The sequence below is a fragment of the Canis lupus genome, chromosome 16, assembly GCF_003254725.2.
Source record: "Canis lupus dingo isolate Sandy chromosome 16, ASM325472v2, whole genome shotgun sequence".
Lineage (NCBI taxonomy): Eukaryota > Metazoa > Chordata > Mammalia > Carnivora > Canidae > Canis > Canis lupus.
In genome coordinates, this window is record NC_064258.1 from 5,209,777 (window position 1) to 5,237,558 (window position 27,782).

General features: G+C 38.3%; 1 protein-coding gene across 5 annotated transcripts in view; it reads left to right on the top strand.

Annotated features, from left to right (window-relative positions):
* Window positions 1-27,782, top strand: part of TPK1 (thiamin pyrophosphokinase 1) — a 332,218-nt gene that overhangs the window by 40,685 nt on the left and 263,751 nt on the right. For all 5 annotated transcript variants that reach the window (XM_025434004.3, XM_025434002.3, XM_035699734.2 and 2 more), the window contains one exon: window positions 21,494-21,565. In XM_025434004.3, coding sequence (XP_025289789.1) covers window positions 21,494-21,565 — 72 coding nt within the window. The remainder of the gene's footprint in view (window positions 1-21,493; window positions 21,566-27,782) is intronic.

Below are 27,782 nucleotides of genomic sequence, written 5' to 3' on the forward strand. Positions count from 1 at the left end.
TCCTCAAGGAACAAAGTGAGAGATTGGTTTCCATTTTTCTCTCCTTTCCTTCATTTGCCTTTTTGTAAATGTGCAAGCGAGCAGGGAAGTCTGGTATTTCCTGATAGTGGAGAGATAGAGGTCTTAGCCTGAAAGTAGGAAACAATAATGAGGGGCACCTGAGGGGCTCAGTCAGTGAAGCATCTGCCTTTGGGTCCTGAGATCGAGTCCTGCGTCAGGCTTCCTGCAAGGAGCCTGCTTCTCTGTCTCCCTTTGCCCCCACTCATGCTTGTTCCATCTCTCTAGTGCTCTGTCTCTCTTAAATAAATAAAATCAATTAAAAAAAAAAAAAAAGGAAAGAAACAACCATGAAAGGCAAATGAGACTTTGTTTGTGATTGGAGAATTGCAATTCAGGGAGCAGAGATTCAGGTACTCATGCAGTGTTCCTGCTTTAGAGTGAAAGTAAGGGATGTCTAAAGGAAAAGGAAGGGGAAGCAATCACATGAAATAAGAGAAAAATTTTCTGTGAGTGTTGTAACAAGCTAAGTTCCTCGAGGTTATACATTGAGTGGCTGCTGATTTTATCTTCAGGAAGTCCTTAACTTTCAGTCTTGTGATCATGTGTCCATTTTGCTGACTTTGCAGACAGTTGTCATTTTGCCAGGTCCACAGCTTTTGGCCCTGTCCATACAAGGACAGGCAAAGTTTTCTCCAGTGGCTACTCCAGCTCCATTTGAGAATGGCTCTGGTCATGTTGGTTTTTCACAGACGACTAGACAAAGGATCTGGAAATCCACCAAATTATATAATGTGCTTTGTAATGCTAAACATGACCTAAAAATAAGAGGACTATAAGTTGATAACTGATTAGTCATATGTTTCATTAAAATTATGAATAAATGTATTGTTTGATCAACTTTGTATTATAGGACATTTTATGGGATAGCAAAACCTGCCCTGCATAGGGATTTGGAACTAAAAATAACATTGGATGCATGTTGAGAAATGAGTTGACTTGCTTTAAAATCTCACATGAAGGGTGCCTGGATGGCCCGGTTGGTTACTCATCCGACTCTTGATTTTGGCTCAGGTCATGATCTCAGGGTTGTGAGATTGCGTCCAGCATTGAACTCCATGCTCAGCAGGGAGTCTGCTTGAGATTCTCTCCCTCTGCCCCTCCTCTCATGCTCTTTCTCTGTCTAAAATAAATACAATCTTAAAAAAAAAAAAAAAAAAAAGCACCTCACATGATCGCTAGGTACAAAGGTTAGTTGTAAGAGCATGAGTTGTGGTTATCTTTGACCTGATTCCATTAATGTGTGTGTTCGTCATGTGCTAGATGTAAGGAAAGTCTCATGATGGTTTGATTTATTCTCAGGTTTTGATAGCTTTTTACATGTTGTACTTTTACAGCTTACTGATCATTTTGTAGTAACATTGAGGTCATAGAGGACAATTTGGATGGCACTAAGCACCCTACTTGTAGTTAAATGTCTAGTGGAATGAGCGGTAAACTCAGAAACAGGATCTGAAATCTCAGCTGGATTCTGGCAGTAGTTAATTATTTGAATCTTTTTCTTACTGGGTCTTGAGTTCTTTTGATATTGGCTGCTTTTCCTCGAAAATTATAGTCCTTCTCTTCTTGGACTCAGACTGTCACTTTTATGCTGTGAAACCAATAGTTGGCTGAGTTGTAAACACTGTTGAGAAAAAGGTGTATAAAATACCTTGTTGCTGAGGAGAGAGAGGAAGAGAATATTTGTCCCGTCCTCCCCTTCATGCATCTTCAGGAGCAAAATGATAGAATTTCCTGCTTTTTTCCTTTGTTGAGAGCATTATCTTTGTGATGATAGTAATTGATGTGAAAGCCTTACCACAGATCCCTTTAGTTGCTTTAAATTAAAATAAAATTAAATGTGTAAATAAGGAGGTCAGAAACATGTTTCAAACCCCAAATTAACTTATGTTTGTGGCTTTATTTCCACTACTGCTCCCCTTTCTTATTTAGCTCTAGCTAAATTCACTTTGCCTACCTTTCTCTGAGCATTCAGGGCAAGCAGTGGCCTCAGAGTCTGCACTGGCTGTTGCTTTTCTCACAGGAAGCCTCGGGCCCCATCTCTCACTTCCTACTTACATTATCACCTCCTTGGAGTCTGGTATTCTTCCTTTTCTACTTTCCTGATTAATTTTTCTCCTTACCATTTGTCATAATCTAACATCCTGTGTATTTTTCGTATTTTTTCCTTTTGAGGAACATAAACTCCATGCTGCAGGATTTTCATTGCTGTATATCCCTTGTGCCTAGAACAGTTCTAGGTATATAAGAAAGTGTTGAGTGATACTTGGTGAATAAGTAAAACTGTAGTGGCATTTGTGGTTATTTTTCTTGTAGGAGAGAGGTTGAATTACAAAGTATTGTGTGTATAATAAACGGTTTTCCATATAGATCACGAATAGTTCTGCTTTAAAATTTAAATGATTGATGAGATAAAACAGTGAAAGATTCCAGATGCATTACAAAAATTAGTCACTGGGATTGGGTGTGTCACAACTGAATGTAGTCAGTAGAGCTTTTTCTGGCAAGTAAAGCGAATCAAAAACCAGTATGATTATGTTCCTTTTTATATTTTTTCCTTTGGTACAAATCACTTTCTATTTACTGGAACATTTCATTCTGTGTCTCTCTGTATGATAGAGGAATTATTAAACTCATGAGATATCTTTCAGGTAAAGTATAGGACATTCAGATGTTTTTACTAGAACTTTAAAATTAAATTGATTATTAAATTTTATTTATTTACAGTCAAGAACTAGGGAACTTTACTTTTTTTTCTTTTTGAAAGTTTTTATTCTTGTTGAGGCTCTGATACAATAATATCAAGCAATTGACGATGGCAGTTCATTGAGTGTATATAAAGCTGATTCAACTTACTTTGTCTTTGAAGGTTACCAGAAATCTAGGGATTCAAAGCATCATTCTTTTTGAAGAGCAGTGATTGCAAGAGAGGGTCTCCAGATGCTTACTAAATAGGAAGTTTGCAAGGCACTTGTTAGGTTCTAAATGGCCATGGCCATTTGCAGCGTGAAAATTGGCAAGTGCTAGAAATCAGGGTTCCATCTCCCTTTAGCTATTTGGGCTGGTATTTTACAGTGTAAATTTGGTAATTTTCATCAACTATATTCCCTTGGATTCCAATAGGCTTTTTAAAAAGGCTTAGAAAGAGGAAAAGTTATAACCAGTTTCATGGAAATGTGCCCAGGATATTAAAACTTCCTTTTTATGTGTTCTGGCAGGGGAAAAAGGGGGAAATGTACATTATCTCCCTTTGGCCCATATCATTTCCAGATATATGTGTGGGTGGAACAGTGGTAGTGGGGTGTAGTTTACGTGGAACCTTCTTGGCATTGGCAACTTGAGTATAAATGCTACTGATTATTCACTGGCCTATAGATCTTTGGAGCTTTGAGCACCAATGTCTTACTTTATAATGAATGCCAACGAAAGAAATACAATTCAGTTTGTAGCTGATGTAGAACTGGACCATAGGGTTCATTAAGTAAGGAACACCTATATTGAGCCTCTCATGGTTTGTTCTTTATATTAAAAGACAATTCTGGGCAGCCCGGGTGGCTCAGTGGTTTAGCACCATCTTCAGCTCAGGGCATGATCCTGGAGACTGGGATTGAGTCCCACATCGGGCTCCCTGCATGGAGCCTGCTTCTCCCTCTGCCTGTGTCTCTGCCTCTCCCTCTCTGTCTCTCGTGGATAAATAAATAATAAAATATTAAACAAATACAAATAAAAAATAATTCTAAGATTGTATCTCTGTTCATACAGCTTATGTTATTAAAAGTAATTTTATAAGACCTAGAAAGGCTTAGAGATTAATTGGAAAGTTAGAACACTCTAAAATTGTGATGGATACATTAGTTTCTGAGGGTAACTCTTTAGTGATACAAGAAACAGCACAGTGAGTGGTTTTTAAGTTCATATTACAGGACAGTTATTTCAAGACTTCTTTGTGCCAGGATCTATGCTGAGTTTTGAAAATAAAAGGGATAAGCAAATTATTTTTTCTGCATGCCTAAAGTGTATAACTTGTTATTGAAGGAGAAATGTATAAGAATGATTAGTTGGAAAGAGTTAAATACTATGGTTTATAGGTGCGAATAATGGGAAAAGAGAGAGGTAGGGAAAATGAGTACAATATTTGCTCTAGGTTTTAAAAGATAAGCAGGTCTTTTCTAGAACAGATAACTACATTTGTTGGGTATTGATTTATTTTGTTCAGACACCATACTAAGCCCTTTATATGTTTTTTTTTCCCTGTTGAATTTCCCATTATTATAGTCTATACTTTGTGGACTCAGACATGTTAATTATACTTCTCAAACATGTCAAAGTCACACAGGTAATAAATAATAAAATTGGGACTTGAACTAGGTCTCTTGAATGCCAAAGTTGATGTTCTTAATCACTGCATCATTCTGAAGATCATTTAAAGCAAAAGGAAGACCATGAACAAAGACATGAGATCTGTGAAGGTGCCTGGAGTGTCTACAGAACAGGGAACCACTCTAGATCAGTTCAGTAGACTAGAACCCAGCAGGAGTTGAGAGGGTAACTTGAAAACCTAGGTCTGACATAGCCACTGCCAAAACAGGATATGCCCTTTAGCCACTGATGTATTTGGTTAATGTTATTGGTGCAGGAAATTCAGAAATGAGCACATGGCCTGGCCTTCAAAGCCTGAGCCTAGTAATGATACTAGTATTTTTTTTTAAAGATTTATTTATTTGAAAGACAGATCTAAACAGACTCCACACTGAACAGGGAGCCCAACATGGGCCCTATCTCATGACCCTGAGTTGACACTTGAGCTGAAACCAAGAGTTGAACAGTTGAATACTTAATCGACACTGAGGGGTGCCACCTAGACGCTCTTCAGTTATTTCTTGCTTTGCATACTTGCCTAGAAATTTTTTTTTAATTAAAAATTAAATTTTTTTGATCTTTAGATGAATTTCTTCAGCTTTATAGTTTTATTTAAGTATATATATATATATATATATAATATATATAGGTATATTTACCATATATAGTTCAGTTCAGTTATGCTGTGTATATACTATATACTGTGTATATGGCATACAGTCTTCTAGAATTTTACTGTGTGGTATGAAGCAGGACATTTATACCATCTGTATCTTCAATTTTCATCTAAGTGGGAGGCCCTTTTGTGTTCCCTGTTGAACCACTAGGTTGCTCTAATTTCAGCGCTGCAGCTCTTGACTTAAAAAGTACGTTGTGCACGCTGTTAAAATCCTTTATAAAGTTTGGTAAACAAATACTAAACCCATTTGTGAATAAATGAACCAAAATGCAAAGATGGCTTTCTTTTAACTAGCATGTGGCTGGTGCTACCTCCCACCTGCCTTTGTCAACTTCTTCTTTTCTGATAGAGCAGAACTATCATTTTGAGGTCTACCCCAACCTGTTTTCAGTTTCTAATCTGATTTAATCTGCTGTTTTTTGCTGAAAAATAGCACCCCCCACCTCCTCCTTAAAGAGCTTTTAAATGGAGTAGAGAGTTGATTTCAGCATTTATATGATATAAAGGCAAATACAGAAAAAGTTAATGATTTCTCTCTCCCCTTTTGATTCTCATTCTCCTAAGGTAATTGGATTTTAGCTTGTTACACCTTTTTCTGTGTTCATTTCTGGCAAATGTCTACCTTAAAAATAAAATAGCCAGTTACTTTACCAGTAAAATGAGTTTATCAGGGATGGCAGAGAAATTGCAATTGGGGACAAATAAACTGTGGTGAACCATGGGCAAGTCTGTGTGTGTGTGAGAGCGCACAGGAGCAAGGTCAGCTTTTATGAGGTTTAGGAAAAAAATTGAGTTGTTTTCACTGGAATTTCATTGGAGAAGAACACGAGTTTGACGTTGTGGTTTCTCTCTCGCCGCAGGAGGTGGTTAGTGTCTTGTTGCTGGGGCAGGTAGGGATCTTCCTTTTCTTGAAGGCAGGAAATACAACTCCTATGTGAAATGAAAAGTGCCCATCCCTTGTCAAAATAATTCTGAACCTGCAGTCTTCCTGTTGGTGATGCAGGCTGAGAGTGGGTGGGTAGTGTGTGTGTGAGAGCACAGGAGCACTGGTGTGCGAGAGCGCCCCCTTCAGGACTCCACACTCCATTTTCAATGAGGTTTCATGTAACTATTGAAAAGTTCTTTGTGAGAGCAGTAGGAAAATACTAACAGAATTGAGACTTGGGTACATTCTTTTTTTTTTTTTTTTTTTTTTTTTAAGATTTTATTTACTTATTCATGAGAGACAGAGAGAGGCAGAGACACAGGCAGAGGAGAAGCAGGCTCCATGCAGGGAGCCTGATGGTGGGACTTGATCCTGGGACTCCATCCTGGGACTCCATCCTGGGACTCCAGGATCACACCCTGGGCCATCGGCAGGCACTATACCGTTGAGCCACCCAGGGATCCCCAAGAGTTGGGTACATTCTTAAATGGAACACAGATATATAAAAAATCTTATTACCCTAAGCTTTGAAGAACAAATATTTCTCTAGTTTCCTATGACCTATTTTAGTGCAAGGAGGAAAAAAAACCCTGCGTTCTGTTCTATAAAGTAGAGTGTGTTGCATCTTTATTTGCTGTCCTGAGAATCTGGTTGTGAGTCACTTTCCCTAACTGCTTAAAAAGCACTTTTAAAAGCATTCGGTTTAAATAGTTAAATTACTGGTAATTTTGGGAGGAAAGATTGCTCGAGTGGTCCACAAATTATCTGCTTTTAATTTTTACTCTAAAACTTAAATAATGTACTATTTTAGTAATTCTTTGTTGTATTCCGCTGTGGCATTCAGTGATTGTTGGCCAGAATTTTTGGGTTGGAGGAATATTGTCTGAAATGTTCGTTTCTTTCCATTGGTTAAAATTTTATTTTACTTTTTTTTAATCCTATAAGCACAAGTGCTAGGTTGACAAGATATAAAAGATTAACATGTAAAATTAACGCTCCCTTCTATTTTTGTGTTTTAACACCTTTCCTCTTTGATAGATCCTCTTTGCATTTGCAAAAATATATGATATATTTTCTTTATAAAATGTTCACACAGATGGTTGTATAACATATCCGTTTAGCACGTTGCTTTTTCTCTTTACTGTTATACTGGAGATTGTTTGATATTAAAAGATACGGAGTCATCTGTGAGGAACATAGCATAAACCTATGCTAATGCATTGTTTTTGTTCTTATTCTTTTAAAAATAAAAACAAATCTTTGGATGGCCTTGCTTATAGAATTTGTGTATATATCATTTCTAGGATAAAGAAAAAAACAAAACAAAAACAGGAGTTGAGAGATCTGACCTGTTGACCTGGACCTGGATGTGTGTGAGGGCCACTGAAGTCGTTAGCTGTTAGTGTGTGAGAATGTTTACCTTTGTCCTAGTGCAGGTCATTTGTTGTCAAAGCTCAGCCTACTGATAGAAGTTCCTCTTGAATTCTCTAAAAGCCCATTCATGAGCTAAAGATGTTTATTTACCTTGAGTTTAGTAAGATTTCTTCCAGTGTGGTTTTGCCTCCTGATATGATGGACTGTGTGTCTGTAATCCAAATTACTTTGTGGTACATGGTTCTCTAGAATTAAAATTTGTGTATTTATTTCCTTTATTTTTTTATTAAAGAGTGAACAAAAGACTTTTATTTAGAAGTGCTTTGATGACATGATGTGCTGTATAATCGGTGTCAATTCGAGAAGGACATTGAGTCAGTGTCTAGTAAACTCTGAAATTCCAAATAAATGTCACTTGTTTTCTCTGAACTAGAGGCCTCAGAGAATATCGGACTGGTTTGAATGTATCCCACTTTAGCTTAATTTGGACTTATTTTGGTTATAAATATTGGTATTCCTTTTGAGTCAAAATCCTGTGTAAGGAATATTAAAGTTCTCCATATTGTCATTATTTATAAGATTGCTACATGTGAAGCCCCCTCCCCCAGTCCTCCCAGTATTTCTCATGGTACCTAACCAAGCCCAAATAGAAAATCTAGAGAATGAATTTTAAAAGATAGTATTTTTTGGCGTGTTGAACCTCATTGGCCCTCACTGATGGCCAGTGAGGTTGCAGGAGTAGCCTAGGGATTAAAGGAAGGCCTTCTGATTTAGAAGCATGTGCCAAACTTAAATGGATTCTGCCTTCAGAAAATGTTATGAATCGACTTTTCAAGTGTGAGTACTATCAAGGACCTAGCTGTCAACATGTCAAAACCAATGTGAAGGACTATAATTTTTTTGTACTTCATGATGAACCCTTAAGGTTATGACACTACATCTACAGTTTGCTAGGCAGTGATTGATTTATTGATTGACGGGAAACACAGTTTATTGTGGTCCAGGTCAGCAGGGCAAAGGACAGTTGATGGAGCAGCTTTGAATTCTGTCAGTAACTCGAAAGGTGTCAGTATTCCAACATGAAGAACTCCGTTTCCTTCATTTGACTTACAGCGAGAATGTGTTTTTGGGAACAAGTATATGGCTAACCTTTGCAAAAGTGAAAAAAGAAAATATTTCTTGGTATAGACTTTTCTTTTATGTTCAGAAAGACTTAAAACTTTTTAGACTTAACTTCCTTTTCTTATTCCCCCTACCTACACAATAGAAGCTTACCAGGTGTAAAATGCATCTCTGGCATAGTGTATTCCTGTGAGAATTTATCAGGAGAATTTTGTTTTTAGTGACAAAATTTTTATAATATGAGGGTCATCAAACTTGGACAGAACCATTTATGGTTGCTTTGTGGTAGGCAGTGTTCTTCACAGAAACTGATTTAAACCTTTTAGAATCTAAATATACTTTCAACCTGTAGATAGAATGATAGTAACTAGATACAGAACAAGGTTTGCAGGGCTTTCTGGTGTAATACATGGCTTTTTTTTTTTTTTCCCCCTGGAATAGGCACTAAATATAAATATCCACTTAACCTGAAAAGCCTTCATGTAATCTTATGGCAAAAAATTTCCAAACTCTTTATTTTAGTTGCACTTCTGCAGAACATCTCCAGTTTCTTTAGATTTGTCTGAATTTATAATGATCAAGATACCATTTATTCAATATAGTATTGGAAGTCCTAGCCAGAGCAATTAGGCAAGAAAAATAAATGCATCCAAATTGGAAAGGCAGCTGTAAAATCACCACAATTTCCAAATGACATATTATATATATAAAAGTCTAAAGACTCCATCAAAAAACTGTTAGAACTAATAAATTCTAAGGTTGTAGGTTATAGATTACAAAATCAATACATAAAAATCTGTTTTTCCCCCTAATAATGAGCTATCAGAGAAATTAAGAAAACAGTTCCATTTACAGTTGCATCAAGAGCATTTACAGTTGCATGAAGAGCCTAGGAGTAAATTTAACCAAGGAGGTAAAAGACATGTGCACTGAAAACTATAGTTCCTTGATGAAAGAAAGTAGAAAAGACACAAATGAATGGAAAAGATATTCCATGCTCATGGATTAGAAGAATTAATATTGTTAAAATGCGTAGACTACCCAGGAGAACATACAGATTTAATACAACCCCTATTGAAATTCCAATGGCATTTTTCACAGAAATAGAACAATCCAAAATGTGTATGGAACCATGAAACACCCTGAATAGTGAAAGTAATCTTGAGAACGAAAAACACAGGTTGAGGCATCAAGGTCCCTGATTTCAAATTATATTAGAAAGCTGTAGTGATCAAAATGGTACGTACGGTATTAGCATAAAAACAGACACATAGGTTAATGGAACAGAGTAAAAAAAAGCCCAGAAATAAACCCATGCTTATATAGTCAATTGATGACAAAGAAGCCATGAATATAGAATGGGGGAATAAATAGTGTTGGGAAAAATGGACACACACAAAATAATAAAACTAGACCACTATCTTACATCATACACAAAAAATAAAATGGATTAGAGACTTCAACATGGGACCTGTAACTGTAAAACTCCTAAAGAAAACAAAAGGGGAGTAAGCTCCTTGACATTTGTCTTGGTGATGATTTTTTTTTTTTTCTTAAATATGGTAACCAAAGCATCAGTTGGGATGTCATTCTTTTTTTTGGGGGGGGGAGGGGAGAAGTCGTTCTAAAAAGCTTATGCACAGCAAAGGATAGCATTGCCAAAAGAAAGGACAACTTACTGAAGGGGAGAAAACAATCATATGGAGAAAAGGGAACCCTTGTGTACAGTTGGTGGCAATATAAATCAGTGCAGCCACTATGGAAAACGATATGGAGGTTCCTCACAAAATAAGAATAGAGCTACTTTATGACTCAGCAATTCCATTTCTGGGTATTCAGAAAAACAAGTATCTCCACACTTATTGCAACATTATTTATAATAGCCAAGATATGGAGGTATCCTAAGTGTCTATTGATGGATAACTATATAAAGAAAAAATATATATATGTGTTGAAATATTATTCAGTCACAGAAAAGGAGATCTTGCCATCTGTGACAACATTGGGGTGGGGGGGATCTTGGGAATATTATGCTACTTGAAATAAGTCACAGAAAGACAATCATATGATCTGTTGTTTTACGTGGAATCTAAAAAAACCCAAAAAATAAGCTTGTAGGTACAGAGAACAGATTGCTAGTTGCCAAAAGTGAGGAGTGGGGAAAAAATGGGCCAACTGCGTTTGGGATTTTTTTTAATATAAATATATTGAAATTAAAAAACCAAACATAAACATTTAAAAAACACCATTTTGCTGTTTTAAGGCAAGACAATTGGTTTTATTGCTTACTTTTCCAGTGTCTCTCCTGGAACGTTTTGTATAATAGTCATTTAAGAGTAGTACTGAGGATTCCAGAACCTAGAAAGGGATATTGTGTTTTACAAGGGTATTTTTTCATTCTGTAAGGAATTGTATTAAGTTGGGAAACTGTTCATCCCCAGACAAATAAGAATTGAAGAAGAGTCACTTGATTAGTAGAGAAAGTAGCTGGAGTAAATATATTATAAATGAATGTAAACAATCGGAAGAGGTACCCAACAAATATTTGAGTGTGTTTTATGCAGACGAGGAAGAAGTTGCAAAGGATCCTGAGAAGGAGTGGCCTGGCAGGTAGGAGAACCAATGGAGAATAGTTTCCAAAAAGTCAGGGAAAGAACATGATTCAGGAAGGATGGATGCAAGATGTGATCTAGTTTGTCATGCTATGGAGATGTGTCAGGCAAGATGAGAACCTATATTCAGCTGTTGAATTTTGAAATAGAAGGTCACTGGTGACTGAGACACTAGTTATTTCCGGGAGGTGGTGGGATGAAAACTTCATTGAAGTGCATTTTGATGAACACTGAAACAAAGGGATGGAGTGGCAGCTGAAGGTAGATGGCAGAATGACCATCTAACTTATCCCTTAAACCAGGGCCCTTTGCTAATGGAAGGGGGCAGATTTTATTATGCTAGTGCAACTGGGGTATATTGACTGGTCACTCTTGGTGGGTAGAGCCAGGGATTTCTCAGGGAGGTATCTGTTAATGTCTACTCTTTACTTTCTCTGAAGCAATTTCTTATATATGATTTACCAATGCTTAGTCCATTGGTAATTTGATTATTTTAATAGACTCGTATGAAATATTTCTTCAGAGCTTTTAAATACTTCTGCTTTTCCACATGCAATTTATTTCTTCAAAGAACAAAATGACTTGACAGTTTTGATTTCCCTGTACACACTTGAAAAAAATATTACTCTTAATTAATTTTTTTTTTTTTAATTTATGAGTCATAGAGAGAGAGAGAGAGGCAGAGACACAGGAGAAATGAGAAGCAGGCTCCATGCCAGGAGCCTGACGTGGGACTCGATCCTGGGACTCCAGGATCGTGCCCTGGGCCAAAGGCAGGCGCCAAACCACTGAGCCACCCAGGGATCCCCTGGCTTTCTACTATTATTAGTTAATATTTCAAGGCACCATACAAGTCTCAACTTTGATTGCCTATTAGACTCTCTTACGGTTTTGAAAAAATATGATGCACAGGCCCAACTGGCAGCATGTTGAATTAGATTTCTAGGGAAGGAGATTGGGTTTTTAAAAAAATCTGTGATGCTCATACACAGTGAGGTTGTAGAGAAAAGGGAATCATTGTGCATGAGTGGTGGCAATATAAATTGGTGAGGTTGATAGCTACTTCTCTATAGACTTTATTCATTTGTGATAATTGATGTAAATCTGAAGTTTGTATCTTACTATTATTCTTTTTTCCTCCCCTCCTTCCTTCCCTCTTTCCTATCATTTTTTTTCCTTCCTCCCTCCATCCACCAAGGTCTTCTCAGAATTGGTAAGATTGTATTTGAAAGTTAAGAGCTAATTTTAGCTCTTAGTTTTAGGCAGGAATGATGAGTTGTCATTTTCATGTATAATTATGCTTTTGCAGAATTTGTATTATCTTTAACATGTGTTGAAAAATATTTTTAAGGTACTCAGCCATTTGCAAAGATTAGTTTCTGTAAAAATCTGTCACACAGGTAAATTGCATCATCATAATGTATTGAGAGAGAAGTGAGTAATGGTGCAGTGATTATGCCTTTGTGTGGATCGAGCTCTTTTTCTTTAGGAAATCTCATTTATAATAAGTCATGACCATTTACTACAAGGACAAGTGAGATGCTAGTTCCAAATAATATATCTGATAAGGGGCTATTATCCAAAATATACAAATAATTTGTACAACTCGATAAAAAAATATCCAATGAAGAAATGGGCAGATGACAGTTTCTCACTTTTTTTGTTTAAAGTTTATTTTGAAAATAAACTCTACATACAACATGGGGCTCAAACTTAGACTTCTGAGATCAAGTCCAATGTTCTACCAACTGAGCCAATCTAGTACCCCTGACTAGACCTTTTCAAAAGAAAACATATGGATAACAAACAGGTATATGAAAAGATGCTAAATGTCATAAATCATTAAGGAAATGCAAATCAAAACTACCACAAGAGATCACCTCATGCCTGTTAGAATGGCTATTATCAAAAAAGACAAGAAATAACAAATGTTGGTGAGGATGTAGAGAAAAGGGAATCATTGTGCATGAGTTGTGGCAATATAAATTGGTGCAGTCACTGTGGAAAACAGTATAGAGATTCCTCACAAAATTAAGAAAAAAGCTACAATATGACCCAGCAATTCTACTTCTGGATATTTTTCCAAAGACAATTAAAACACTAATTTATAATTTAAACAGATAAAAACATCTCCATGTTTGTTGCAGCATTACTTACAATAGCCAAGATATGGGAGCAACCTGTGTCCATTGATGGATGAATGGATAAAGAAATTTTGGTGTGTGTATATATATATATATATATATATATATATATATATATATATATGCATATATATATATAGTGCAAATAATCAGCTCTAAAATAGAATGAAATCTTTCAATTTGCTATAATATGGATGGACCTTGAAGGCATTATGCTAAATGGAATAAGCAAAAGAAAAATCTCATATGATGTTTTCTATATGTGAAATCTAAAACAAAACCTATAGATACAGAGAACAGATTGGTAGTTACTAGAGGTAGATATGGGTGGTAGGGGAAATTGGTAAATTTTTCTTTTTCTGTTTAAATAAACTGGATTTAAAAAAAAATGATCTGAAATAGAAATTGGATTTTTTGGTATTTGCTGTTCTGTTTCCTTGCTTTACCTTCTAAATTAAAAGATAATCTTGAAATAATACATTTTTCCAAAATGAAATAGAATTGTCTTTGTCTTCCGTTGCAATGGGCTTTTTTCCTTGACTTTATATTTGAAATCCAGACTTTTGGACTCTAGTGACCCTTGTTGAAGTAATTGCTGAATCATTACTTTATGGAATAGTTTTTAGTTTTTTTTTCCCTTGCTCCAGGACTTTAAAAAATTTAGACTTTATTAAAAAAAAAAAGCTTTATATTTACAGAAAAATTGTAATAGTGAAGAGAGTTCACATAGAATGGCCCCTACCATGTTCAATTTTTTTGTATATTAATATTTTACTTGAGTATGGTACATTCATATAATTAATGAACCAGTATTAATAGTTGCATAGTTTATTCATATTTCCTTAGTTTTTACCTAATGTTAATTTTCTGTTTCTGGGTCCCTTTCACATATTTGTCATATCTCCTTAGGATCCTGTTTGTGGCAATTTCTCTTTGTACTTACTTCAGGATTTCCAGGTACCTTTGGAGTACTTGGGTTTTGATATATTCAGGATTAGGAGTTTTCATCTTCTGCTATAATTGAAACCCCTTTGAGAAAGCAATTCTGGTACTACTGACTTAATGTTTGAGAAGTTGAGGCCAGTCTATGCTGTTGTGTTCTTTAAAATGGAGTGTGTTTATATTTTATAAAGAAAAAGTTCTCTTATTCTTGCAATCATGTCCTCTTGTCTTACATTTCTCTTTGAGATTGCCTTAGGATACTTGATTTAAAAATCTGTAGTCTTTATAGTGTAACAAGAGAGTTCTGCATAGCCTTTTAATTTTTTTTTTTGTGTGTGTATCCCAGAACCATATTGTTGTGACAGCTTAAAAAATACTTGAAGTAGTGCTATCCATATTCTTCTTTCCATGTTCCTGACTTTCCCTCTTCATATAAATTTTGGTAAATTTAGAGTCAAAGGCAGTGTCCCATGATTTAGTACCCCAGAGTGATGTGTTCTAGATTTTAGAATGTCTGCATTGAAGTATACTGCCATAAACTGTTCAGTTATAATAGGTAGTTTGGATGCTACTTTTTCTGCAACCTATGGATTAATAATCATGAGGGCTTTGAGTGTGAAATGAATGCCAAACTGATTTCATCAAGTTAAAATTCCAGAGGAGACTAGATGAAAAAAGGAAAGGACATCAGTTCCTAGTACCTAGATAGAACAAGCTTAACATAAATGTTATATGTAGAAATTGGTGAAGTAGTTAATTCTTGATCATTAATGACTTAATGTATGGCACGGTTAAGATTTACTAATTTTAAACCGCATCATTCTTTTCAAAAATGCCTTCCCAGGTATTACCTTCATGAAGGTATTGGTTTAGAGGAGCAATAGTGTGGATAATAAAGCTGTTCCATTCCCCCTCATCACATTGCTCTTGAGCCACAAAAATGCTGAGTTTACATATCAAAGAATCTGTGACAGAAGGCAGTTTCATTCCTTCATTTAAATATACGTATCATATTGTTGAATGCCTTTTTTAGCAGTGCAGACCTTGTCAAATATATTAAAGGACCATTGATTTATCCAAATTATTACCTCCTTGCCATTAACATTATATTGAACACTTACCATGTGTCAAGCGATTAATTTTTTTAAAAATTATTTATTAGTAAGGGAGGCAAGTAGTAGGGAGAGAGACAGGGAGAAAATATCAAGCAGACTTCCTTGCCCCCCCGACTCCCGCACAGAGTCCTGGGGGAAGGGGGTTCGATGTGACCACCCTGAAATCACAACCTAAGCTGACATCGAGTTGGGTACTTAACCAACTGAGCCACCTAGGTGCTGCCCCCAGGCTACAAATTTCCTGTATTGATGTTCTGTCCATGCTGAATGAATGGGTTAAAGTTTCCCTTCCTGCATTTTGATGCATGCTTGTGCCTCTTCCAATTCCTATGTAGATTATTGCAACTTGACCCAGCCTGATCGCTGCATTAACACTTAGTTTCTCTCTATAGAGTAGGGGAACCCCAAGTAATAGTGACTTAAGGTAGAAGTTTAGTTTTTTTCACAGAAAAGAAGTCTGTAAGCAGGCATTGAAGTGGTGGAATGGAGGCTTCATGGAGTCATGGGGGACCCAGGCTCCTTCAGGCTGTTCCTCTTGTTTTTGTGGAGGCCGAGAAAATGAAGGCCATTCCACTTTAAGTTCAGTGTTATCACAAGTACAGCCATCCCAGGCCCCTGTGAATAAGAGCTGAACTTTACCTTACCTCAGTTACAGGAAAAAAACAGCTTACAGCTTAAAGTCCTAGAAAGCCCCATATTAGACTAAGAACAGAGCCCAAGCCAAGGGCAGGAAGCCCCTATTAGAATAAGAACAGAGCTCAATGCCCTTGAAGGCCCCATATCAGAATGTAAACAGAACTTGTGGAATTGCTCCCCCCCTTCTGGAGTTCCCCTAGACCAGTCCTTAAAACTAAGCTGAAACCCACCTCGGGGTCCAAGTCCCTGCTCCGCTGTGTCAGGTATACTTGGACCCAAGCTCAAGCTTGTAAATAAACCCTAGTGCGCTTGCATCGGTGTCAGCTCCTTGGTGGTTTCTTGGATTCGCGATCTTGGGCACAACATTTGGGGGCTCGTCCGGGATCTGAGAAACCCCCAGGACCCCATCCGGAGGGTTTCACGCATGGTGAGTGCACTCAACTCTTTCCACCTTTTGTGCGCATATTTTCTAGGAGCTCTGAACTGTACTTTTACCTGTAGGAATTCCAGTCTGTATTGGGTCGACATTGGCTTAGGTGGACGTGCTGGCAGGCTGTCGACCGGGGGTCTTGAGGAGACGTCCCTTGCCCCCACCTGGAGGACGGGGTCCTCATCTGTAAGGAGGATGGAGGTCCTCATCTGTAGGAGGACAGGAGTCCTCGTCTGTAAGGAGGACGGGGGTCCTCATCTGTAAGGAGGGCCGGCTGCCAGCCCTTCAGGTTACTTTCCATTTTGTCTCTGTGGTCGCATTGAAATGTTGGTCTATGTTACTATGTCCTTGTTAACTGCATTTGTCTGTGTTGTTGGGCCCTTGTTAATCGTCTTTACTGTCTGTGTCTTGGTGTGGATTGGGGACATAATGGGGGAGACAGAAACCACTCCCCTGTCTCTTATGCTCTCCCACTTCTCAGATGTTAGGGAAAGAGCTCGTGTTCCGAGCATAGACATACTCAGAGAGATTACAAATTTATTGCATATCAGAATGGCCAACCTTTGACGTGGGATGGCCCTGAGAAGGAACTTTTCACCTACCTATTATCTTACAGGTTAAGGCCGTGATCTTCAGGGACAAACCGGATGGCCACCCTGACCAGGTGCCCTACATCCTGATCTGGCAGGACATGATTGAGAATCCCCCCTCCTTGGCTAAAACCATTTTTACCCCCCAAAGCAGGACCCACCCAGATTCTAGCCCTGCGGAAAGCCGAGAAGGAGACCAACTTTATGCCCCAAGCGCCCCTATATCCGGTCTTCCAGGATTCCTCCCCGGAGGACCTGATTCTCCTGCCACCCTACCGGGCACCCCCTCCCCCTTCCACCCTTCCATTGAAGACACCCGGGGCTGCAGAAGGGGCTCCACCCCTCTCTGACTAGGGAGTCCCTGTGCGCAGGGCAGCAGTGGGGACACACAGTCAGACCCACTGGACAGTCCCACCTCTGAATGCGGAGCCGGCTGACTCCACCACCCTTCCTCTCCGCACCATGGGGCCCCCCGACGAGACTGGCAAACAGCTAATGTTATATTGGCCATTCTCCACCAGTGATTTATATAATTGGAAAACCCAAAATGCAAAGTTCTCTGATAATCCGAGAGATCTAATCAGGCTTTTAGATACTGTTCTCATTACCCACCAGCCTACTTGGGATGACTGCCAATAGCTCTTGCAGGTTCTCTTCACCACCAAGGAGAGAGAACGAATTCAGGTAGAAGCCTGGAAGTCTGTCCTGGGAGAGGACAGACAGCCGACTCAAAACCCAGACCTCATAAATCATGTTCCGTTTTCCTCCACCTATTATCCCCAATTTAAAACCTGAGGTGCTTGCTGAACTTGATGATCACCAACTTCTTTTCTCCCTCCAAATGTTACAACGAACCCATGAGCAGGTGTGGCCTAAGCTGAGGGCCCTCTATGAGACTGGGCCACCCCCGGACACCCATCAATATCGGCCGGGTGACTGGGTGTACGACGTGCAGAGATACCAACACTGGACACTTCAACCTTGCTGGAAGGGACCTTACATCCTGATCCTGACCACTCCCACCGTTCTCAAGGCCGACGGGATTACTCCCTGGGTCCGCTACACCCACGTCCGGCCAGCTGACCCACACGCCGTTCTCAAGGATTTTGTTCCAGAATGGAAAAGCCAAACAGACAAGGACAATCCCCTAAAGCTAAGACTCCCTAGTCTGAGGTTGTCTGTCAAAATAGAAGGGGATTAGACTTAGTCTTCTTACAACAAAGGGTGGGGGGTGGGTTATGCACTGCCTTAATGTAGGATGTTGCTTCTTCGCTGGAATGTAAATGGGAGCAAGAACAGCAACAAGGTTGGTTCGAATCCTGGTTTAATCATTCCTCCTGGCTCACTCTGAGAGCAACCTGGACCCATGATTGGGTCCTTCCTTAGGTTCCTCTGAGAGGGGGAAATGTGGAGGCCGACAAAATGAAGGCCATTCCACTTTAAGTTCAGTGTTATCACAAGTACAGCCATCCCAGGCCCCTGTGAATAAGAGCTGAACTTTACCTTACCTCAGTTACAGGAAGAAAACAGCTTACAGCTTAAAGTCCTAGAAAGCCCCATATTAGAATAAAAACAGCCCAAGCCAAGGGCAGGAAGCCCCTATTAGAATAAGAACAGAGCTCAATGCCCTTGAAGGCCCCATATCAGAATGTAAACAGAACCTGAGGAATTGCTCCCCCCCTTCTGGAGTTCCCCTAGACCAGTCCTTAAAACTAAGCTGAAACCCACCTCAGGGTCCAAGTCCCTGCTCCCCTGTGTGGGGTACACTTGGACCCAAGCTTGAGCTTATAAATAAACCCTCGTGCGCTTGCATCAGTGTCGGCTCCTTGGTGGTTTCTTGGATTCGCGATCTTGGGCACAACAGTTTGATCATCCTAGGTGGCTGCTCAAATTTTATTCAGCAGTTCCTCAATTCTTGATCCAGCTGGCAGGATGGAGGAAGAAAAGAAGTAGAGGATCGAGCACCTTCCATTTTAAGGAGACTCCCTGCAAGTAACTTATAAATAAGGTCTAATACATGTCTCTTTGGCCAGACTTAATCTAAAAACTACATTTAGCTACAAAGGTCTGGGATATATAGTTTTTCATCTGGACAGTAATGTGCGTAAAACAAAAAACAGAGAGCAAAACAAAGTAAAAGCCAAAAATGAAACAAAATGAAAAACCCCCTCAAGATTCTGTTGTTAAAGAAGAAAAAGAATATCCTGAGGCAGTTGCTGGTCTCTGCCACAGTCATTCAGTCATTCCACACAAAGGAGCATCCTAGGTTCCCTTTACCTCTTGATAAGTGATTTTTGCCAACTCTCAAACCTCTTGTCATCGCTGTTTTAACTTGTTTATGCCTACTCCTGCTTCCCTTCTCCAGAATTAGTGGGAAGAGTCCTGAAATCAGAGATGGCTCTGACGTCCTTTATTTGCTAGTTAACTCTAAATGAATTTGTAGTTGTGAAGGTGTGTACTGCCATCTTTTGTAATCCACTTCTTACAGTGGTTGTAAAATTGTTCACATTGTACTGTAATTCCATATTTTCACCTTGTTTTTGTTTACATGTAAATAAATCAGCCACACTCCACCTCTGCCTGAGTTCTGTGTGTCCTACATGTGTTCATGTACCTCGATCTCAGTACCTGTTTTCGTCAATAGGATGTAAGTCTGAGTACGGCCAGAAGCTCAGCAGTGCCTGAACAGGAGTAATTTGTGCCCTATATAAAAGCCTGCTTGAATGAATGAATGAATCCCAGCCTTTCTTCCTCTTCCTTCTCTCCAAAATTTAAGATTGTTCCTATATTTAAAGAGCCTTCTCCCTACTTTGCCGCCAGTTCCCCTGCATTTCTCAGAGTTCACTTTTTATTTTTTAGGAAGAGGCATCCGCCTCCTGGTTTACTAACTCCTTGTTCTTGAGGCTCCCTCTGTGACTTTTCAGGTTTTGCTTTGAGATTGCCCCTCCTCGTTGGCCTCTTCTGGTTGTTTAGTCTCTGCGACATCTCTGCAGCAAGCTGTGTTATTGACAGCGCATTCTGGGAAGTATGCTCTTCGCCCTTGTACCTTTCTGGCTTTTCCTTCTGCATTTCCTTTGTTGATGTCCTTCAGCTCTGTAGTGGTGAGCAAAACAGTATGGTGTTGCTTTCATCCTTTGTTCTTTTGTCTCTACCCTTTCTTTGCAATATCTTAGCTTCTGGGCTGCTCTCTGACCTTGGCTATTATCTCTGTATGCGTGATTACCAAATAGACACAGATTGCTTTTACTACTCATTTCTGCATCCCTTTTAAATCCTTCCTGTATGTCACAATTTACACTTCTCTATTTAAACACTGTGTCTGAAATCTCTGTTGTTGGTCTTATGTCTTGGGTTCCTGTCATTAGGGCATTGCTTCTGCAACTGCATGGTAGTAACCCTAATGGCAAAGGATAGCAATTTCCTGTGTGGTGCTTTCCTTGTCTGGAATGCCTCTTCCTTTATTCTTTCTAACTTCTTTTTTTTCCTTTTAAGGAAAAATCAAGTTCAAAAATCTTCATTTCACAAAGATCTCTAGGGTGACACCAGGCCTTATTGACTTTCCGGGCTTTGAACTCCTGCCACACTCATCTCTGTATTACCTGCTCCTCTTCATATACTTCTCTTGTACTGTAGAATAAATCCTCTTCATTATAAATGTTTATCTCACAGATACTCTGTAATCTTATTTCTCTTTGTACTCTCAGCACCTGCAGTATAATCAGCACTTAAGAATGTGTGCTGTGGATGATGGCATCCCCTTTTCATTTCCTTATCTTGTTCCATTTCTAACACTGAGATTGCTTAAAAAATTAATTTTTCTTATCACCAAACAAACATTTCTCTTCCATAAATGAAAAGGAGTGCTTGGACTGAGCTGAATGACAGGTTTTCAACAACCTGATTGCATTTTGCTTTGCACTATTTTTAGTACATAATAAAGGGCTTGAAATGATTGTTAGAGAAGTAACTTTTCTCTGTCTTTTGAGTGTCTTCATTTTTTTTTGAGTGTCATCTAAAAACTTGGAATAAAAGAGCCATGAAAAGAGCTAGTGGGATTCTCTGCATACACAGACAAAATTTTGTATGGGGAGGAGAGAGAATGTGAATAAATGAGAATGAGTGTAAAAACACGCGTCCTCCAGGCCCTACTGGTTGGTAAGTAATGTCAGGATGATGTCGGACCAGACAGACAGAAGAGGAGTTGTGTCAAAAGAGTGGATGCCCCTCACCCCCTATAAAAAGAAGCTTCCCCACTTGTTTTTATGATAAATTGTTTTTTTTAAATCAATTCCTCAGCAATATAGCAATGTGACAGACATATTGAATAAAGTAGATGTAGTTAAATATTGGTGTCTTTTAAAATTAAGGTATGAGAAATTAGCTGTGGTTGAAATTTAGCTCTGGAGATGGAAAATCTGGATTAGTAAAATGTTTCCAGACTCAGATGAGGGTAACAGAGGCCTCTGACTCCATTCACCTACTTATTTCACTTTTTTTTTTTTTCATAGGGAAGTTGAAATACTGCCTTGTCGTTCTCAATCAGCCCCTGGACAAATGTGTTCGCCATCTTTGGAGCAAAGGTAATCTTAATTAGTGTTTGTATTTCCTTACTTTCTTTATTTAGGATAATAAAACTACTAAATATTCCAGAATCTAACTACAATACCAAAAAGTGGAGCTTGAAGTAATTTAATTATTGAATTATCAGGTGAATGAATCTGCTTTTATGCTAAGCAGTTTCTATGGGTGGTTTCCACAGCATGGACCCCCAAGGACAGAATTACAATGTAGCATCACTACTCTGTATTTCAGATCCACTATGTAGTTCATCTTGAGTACTCACTGTTTGTTGAGGTGTAAATAAAAAGCCACAATAAAAAGCATCATTCAAGCCTCACTCATCCTAGCATCCAACAATGAGATATCTGCAGGGTGACCAGATTTGCAAAATTAAAAAAAAAAAAAAAAAAAAAGAGAGAGAGAGAGAGAGACTAACCATATACTAGAATCTCTAGGGATGCTGAAAAATATAAACATGCAGTAGTTTTGCAGAATTAATACTTCTGTGAGTTTTCCTGTAAGAAACAGGCTTTATTAACTGCCTTTTTTTTTTTTTTTTTTTTTACATTATCCTTTTCGTTTTTATAGCATTAGCTCTAGGCTAGAAAATAGTATTAAATATCATTTGCTGTTTTGAACCTCAGCTTTTCCATGAAATCTTGAGCTTTTTTCAAAGGGGATACTTGTGTTAAGGTTAGCAATGTAAATTTTAAGCCAAATTAGATAGGCAGAAGAACATGATTCTTGATATATTGATGCATATTTCAGATGATTCTCTTATTGTAGAAATCTTTAATATTCTCAGCATCAAGGTTATGTGTCTTATAATGCAAACCTGTTCTGTCAATAGGCTCACATCTGCGGACAGAAGTAGTTGTGATACTAAGAGGGAATAGATCATTATGGATGATTTTGTATAATGAATTTTTATTGTCCTATGTGATTACCATGAAAACTCTTTATTCTAAGTTTAGCCAACTGAAAATGTCACATTGTTCTACTGAAAGTTGGAAAGTTATTTAATCAGTAACTTCACTGTCATAGAACTTCTCACTTGCTTGTAATTAGGCATTCAGGTGCCATCAGAAAGGTCTTTTTGTTGTCAGTTCAGTGCCTAGTGCTGTGTCTGGCACGTAATTGCTTAGTAATTATAACCAGTGAAAGAGTGAATTTAATATGATTCAAATTGCTAATTAATACCAAAGTAAACTGGTTAGGCACATCTTTTGTAGCTGAACTCATTATCAGGTTTTATTATATTTTTAGGAGAGTGTGTGAACAGCTGTGTTTTATCGCACATCTTAAAAATAAAATAATCATTGACAGGAACTGCTGGAAATCTTGGGTGAGGAAAACCACATGTAGGAAGTCTCATTTCAGAGGGGGGAAGGGTCCTATTTTGTCCATAGTGTGAAATAATGTAGATTTTTTTAGCTGACTGAAGTTTCTCATTGCATTAGTTTCCTGCAATGAATTTGATTCGAAAAAGTTTCATGCTGGACACACACCAACTATATTTAATTTGTGTAAGAAATGAATGCTAGGTCAGTCTGTATACATGGAAAGAACTATAGGTATCTAAGAGTAACATGGAGTGAAATGGTTAGATAAATCTCATTTCCAAAAGAACTTTTCTTTAGGTTATCTATATGTGTTTTCATATATATCTCCAGGATAATTCTTGGCTCTCTGGAACCATTAACCATTGTAAAGAGTGGAACTGTTAATAAGTACTGAGGAAAGATAGAATAGGTTTTTTGTGATTCTCACAAAGAAGCTATGATTTTTTGTTTGTAGTGTCCTGTTTTGTGTTGCTCGTCTTCTAAGTAAAAGTAAAAAAAAAAAAAAAAAAAGGTATTGGGCACCTGGGTGGCTCAGTTGGTTATATGGATTTGGCTCAGGTCCTGATCTCAGGATCTCAGGGCTGTGACATTGAGCCCTGCATCAGGATCCACACTCAGCAGGGATTCCGCTTAAGATTCTCCCTTGGTCTCCTTCTGCCCCTCCCCTTACATGTATGCATGCATGCTGTCTCTAAAATAAATAAATCTTCTTAAAAAATTGGGTATTGAGGAGGAGGTATTGACACTTGTTTTGATGAGCATTGGTGGTTGTATGAATCATGGAATTCTACTCCTGAAACTAATATTGCACTGTATGTTAACTAACTGGAATTTAAATAAAAATTTGAAAAGAGAAAACAAAAACCAAACAAAAAGAAAAAAAAATAGGGAAACTCTGAGTTTGAGTTGCTGATGTTAACAAAAGTATAGAACAGCCTTCAGAAGGGCCTGGGATGGAAGGCAGTATTGTGGCTTGGGATTTGAGCAAGGGCCAGAGGCAGCGTGCCTGCTCCTCTTTGTCCCGAATGTGGGACATTTTCTGTAACTCTCTGTAACAAATCTAAAGATTTGTGAAGAGCAGAAATCATGGGGTGAAACCCAGGCTATTCTATCAAAACACAGACAAATTCGAAGTCTGTTACACATGTGTAAGTCTTTTATATAAAATCGATGATTTATCTTACCTGAAGACTTCTGGAAAGTAGGTATTTCCTGAGATTTCTTTAAGGGGAAAGACTATTTTGAAGATTTATTACTTTTGCAATGTTTACTTGATGTATTATGCAATTATTTTAAATGACTCGAGAAGGGATTCAAGGGAGATTAAAAGTAGAGAAGATTATAAATGTATTTTTTCTTTAATACCTCATGAAGTTTCAGTGATTTTTCTTGGTTATAGGTCTTGGTCAGTTTTAATCCCTGCCTGTCCCAGCAGTTTGTGTACTCAATTTAATCTGGAGATATAAAACAAATATGTAGGTAGGTAGAGGAAAAGGCAGATAGGACAGTAGCCAGTATCTAATTTTTCTGTAACTACCAGAGGTTATTGGCATTTGTGAAAAGATACTGCTCTCAGATTTCTTAACTTTTTTTTTTTTGAGTCTTTCTCTTCCAGTAAATGTCTTTGTCACCCTGAAATATGTGATAAGTAGAGAAAAATCAGAATGTTTGTATTTGAAGGATTCTACTTATATCTTGTGCAGATCAGTTATTCTCTCCTTGGGGTCACTATGCTTACCAGGACCTTCAAAGGTAATAGGAGAACTCTGAATTACATAAAATTAAAAAAAACAAAAACTAATAAAAAATCTGACATTCACTTACCTGGGATGAGGTTTTAGATGGACCATATATCAGGTTTCTAGGCATTTGACTTCTTAACATATATCATTTTTAATGTGAGTTCATGGCTTTTCTGTCTTTTCCATTTGATCCATAGAACATGGTGGCCATGGGAATTAGATTATGAATAGATTATCAGATTACACTGATGCCAGGTACTTATCTACAGTGTAACACTCTTTTCCTTTAAAAGCAGTTGGTTTTTATCACTTGATTTCTCTTTTTTAAGTTCTCTGGTAACCTTCAGATCATGCCAGGGTATGAGCACTGTATCTGGTTCATTTCCAAGGAGGCTTTAAAAAGTTGAAAACATTTTGACAAATCAGGCAGATCTTTGAGGTTAAAAGGAGGATGCCCACGAAGCATACATGAATGGAAATAGAAACAACGCCTTTGATTTTATAGCATCAGTGTTTTCCCTTCTGGTTCATTTGTAATTGATGCTTGCTGAGGACATTCTAGGTCAGGCCTTGCATCCAAAGCTGGGATGTAACGGTGGGCTCTCAGGTGGCTACAGTTGAATTAGGGGAGCATAGACTAACTATGCTTCATGAGGTGTTTCCTCATGAAGGCAGGTCAGATGCTCTGAGAGTCACAAGTCCTTAGAATAAGCTCGCTCATCTTTGTTTCTTAAGTACCTGAAATTATCATAGTATTTGATTGACTGTACTTTGGTCATGTTTGTATGCCTTATGCTTTCTTTTTTGAAATAAAAACACCTTATATAAATCAGTTTTTAATAGAATTCTGACTTGCTTTACTAGTTAAACTGATCTCGTGCTAGTAATTGCCATCAGTTTTAAAAATTTTTAAAAGATTTTATTTATTTATTCATGAGAGACACTGGGAGAGAGGCAGAGACACAGGCAGAGGGAGAAGCAGGCTCCCCATGGGGAGCCCAGTGTGGGACTGGATCCCAGGAGGCCTGGATCATGACCTGAGCCACAGGCAGATGCTCAACCACTGAGCCACCCAAGCTTTCCAGTTTTAAGTTTTAAATGATGTAGAAGTCTGCTGTAAAGAACCTTGCTTTGACAGTTTTGTTGTATTACTCCTTTCCTTTATAAACTGTGTATGCTAGGAATTGGTAACCTCCTTTTAACTGGTTATTTGAAGTTGAGCTCACCCAAGGTTAGAAAATCTGTATTATATAAGGTGGTTTTTTTTTTTTTTCTTCTATTCCCATTTTTCTATTCAGTGGGATCTCTACCTCATTTCCAGTGGGATTATTCTCAAAATAAGAGAAATTGAATACGTGCTATTTTTAGGTGTAGATTGATTGGTTTGCTTTAACATATGTGGTATCAATCACTTGTTTTAATCTTACTACATCTATTAGTATACTTTATCCCTATTAGAGGGATTTCCATGGAAACATGTTTTTTGATAATTACCTTAAAATTTTAAAATTACCGGCCCCTGGATGCCGCCGAGTAAGCATCGTTAAAGTCTCCCTTCCCACTGCCGTCACGTCTAAGTTAGTCTCCCAAAGAGCCTGAGCAGCTGTGGAAGCTCTTCATTGGAGGTTTGAGCTTCGAAACAACCGAAGAGAGTCTGAGGAGCCATTTTGAGCAATGGGGGACGTTTACGGACTGTGTGGTAATGAGAGACCCCAACACCAAGCGCTCCAGAGGCCTTGGGTTCCTCATGTCGCCACTGTGGAGGAGGTGGACGCAGCCATGAACGCTCGGCCACACACAAGGTGGACGGGAGAGTCGTGGAACCAAAGAGGGCTGTCTCCCGAGAAGATTCTCAAAGACCCGGTGCCCACTTAACTGTGAAAAAGATTTTTGTCGGTGGCATTAAAGAAGACACTGAAGAACATCATCTAAGAGATTATTTTGAACAGTATGGGAAAATTGAAGTGATTGAGATCATGACTGACCGAGGCAGTGGCAAAAAAGGTTTTGCTTTTGTGACCTTTGACGACCACGACTCTGTAGACAAGATTGTCATTCAAAAATACCATCCTGTGAATGGCCACAGCTGTGAAGTAAGGAAAGCCCTATCGAAGCAAGAGATGGCTAGTGCTTCGTCCACCCAAAGAGACTTAAGTGGTTCTGGAAACTTTGGTGGTGGTCGTGGAGGTGGTTTTGGTGGGAATGACAACTTTGGTGGTGGTCGTAGAAGAAACTTCAGTGGTGGAGGTGGCTTCGGTGGCAGTCAAGGTGGTGGTGGATACGGTGGCAGTGGGGATGGCTATAACGGATTTGGTAATGATGGAAGCAACTTTGGAGGTGGCGGAAGCTATAACGATTTTGGCAATTACAATAATCCTCAAATTTTGGACCTATGAAAGGAGAAAATTTTGGAGGCAGAAGCTCTGGCCCCTATGGTGGTGGAGGCCAATACTTTGTCAAACCACTAAACCAAGGTGGCTATGGCCGTTCGGTCAGCAGCAGCAGCTATGGCAGTGGCAGAAGGTTTTAATTACTGCCAGGAAACAAAGCTTAGCAGGAGGGGAGAGCCAGAGAAGTGACAGGGAAGCCACAGGTTACAACAGATTTGTGAACTCAGCCAAGCACAGTGGTGGCAGGGCCTAGCTGCTACAAAGAAGGCATGTTTTAGACAATACTCATGTGTATGGGCAAAAAACTCGAGGACTGTATTTGTGACTAATTGTATAATTTTATACAGGTTATTTTAGTTTCTGTTCTGTGGAAAGTGTAAAGCATTCCAACAAAGGGTTTTAATGTAGATTTTTTTTTTTTTTTTGCACCCATGCTGTTGATTGCTAAATGTCTGATCATGACACTGAATAAATGTGTCTTTAAAAAAAAATTTTTTTTTTTAATTACCTTAATGCTTCTATTATAGCTGTCTCTGGAAGGGCTAGTCCTGGTCCTTTTTTTTTTTTTTTTTTAAGAGTCAGTTTCTACATACTGTGTTTTGTTTTCTCTCAGGCCTCCTATCTCACAGCTATTTCTTTGTGCTTGTTTATTTTTTTTTTCTTTGTGCTTGTTTAATGATTGATTAAAAAAAGTGGACATTTGTTCCTTTTTTGTACATAGCCTAGATTATTATTTATTCATTTTGCAAACATCCTCTCATC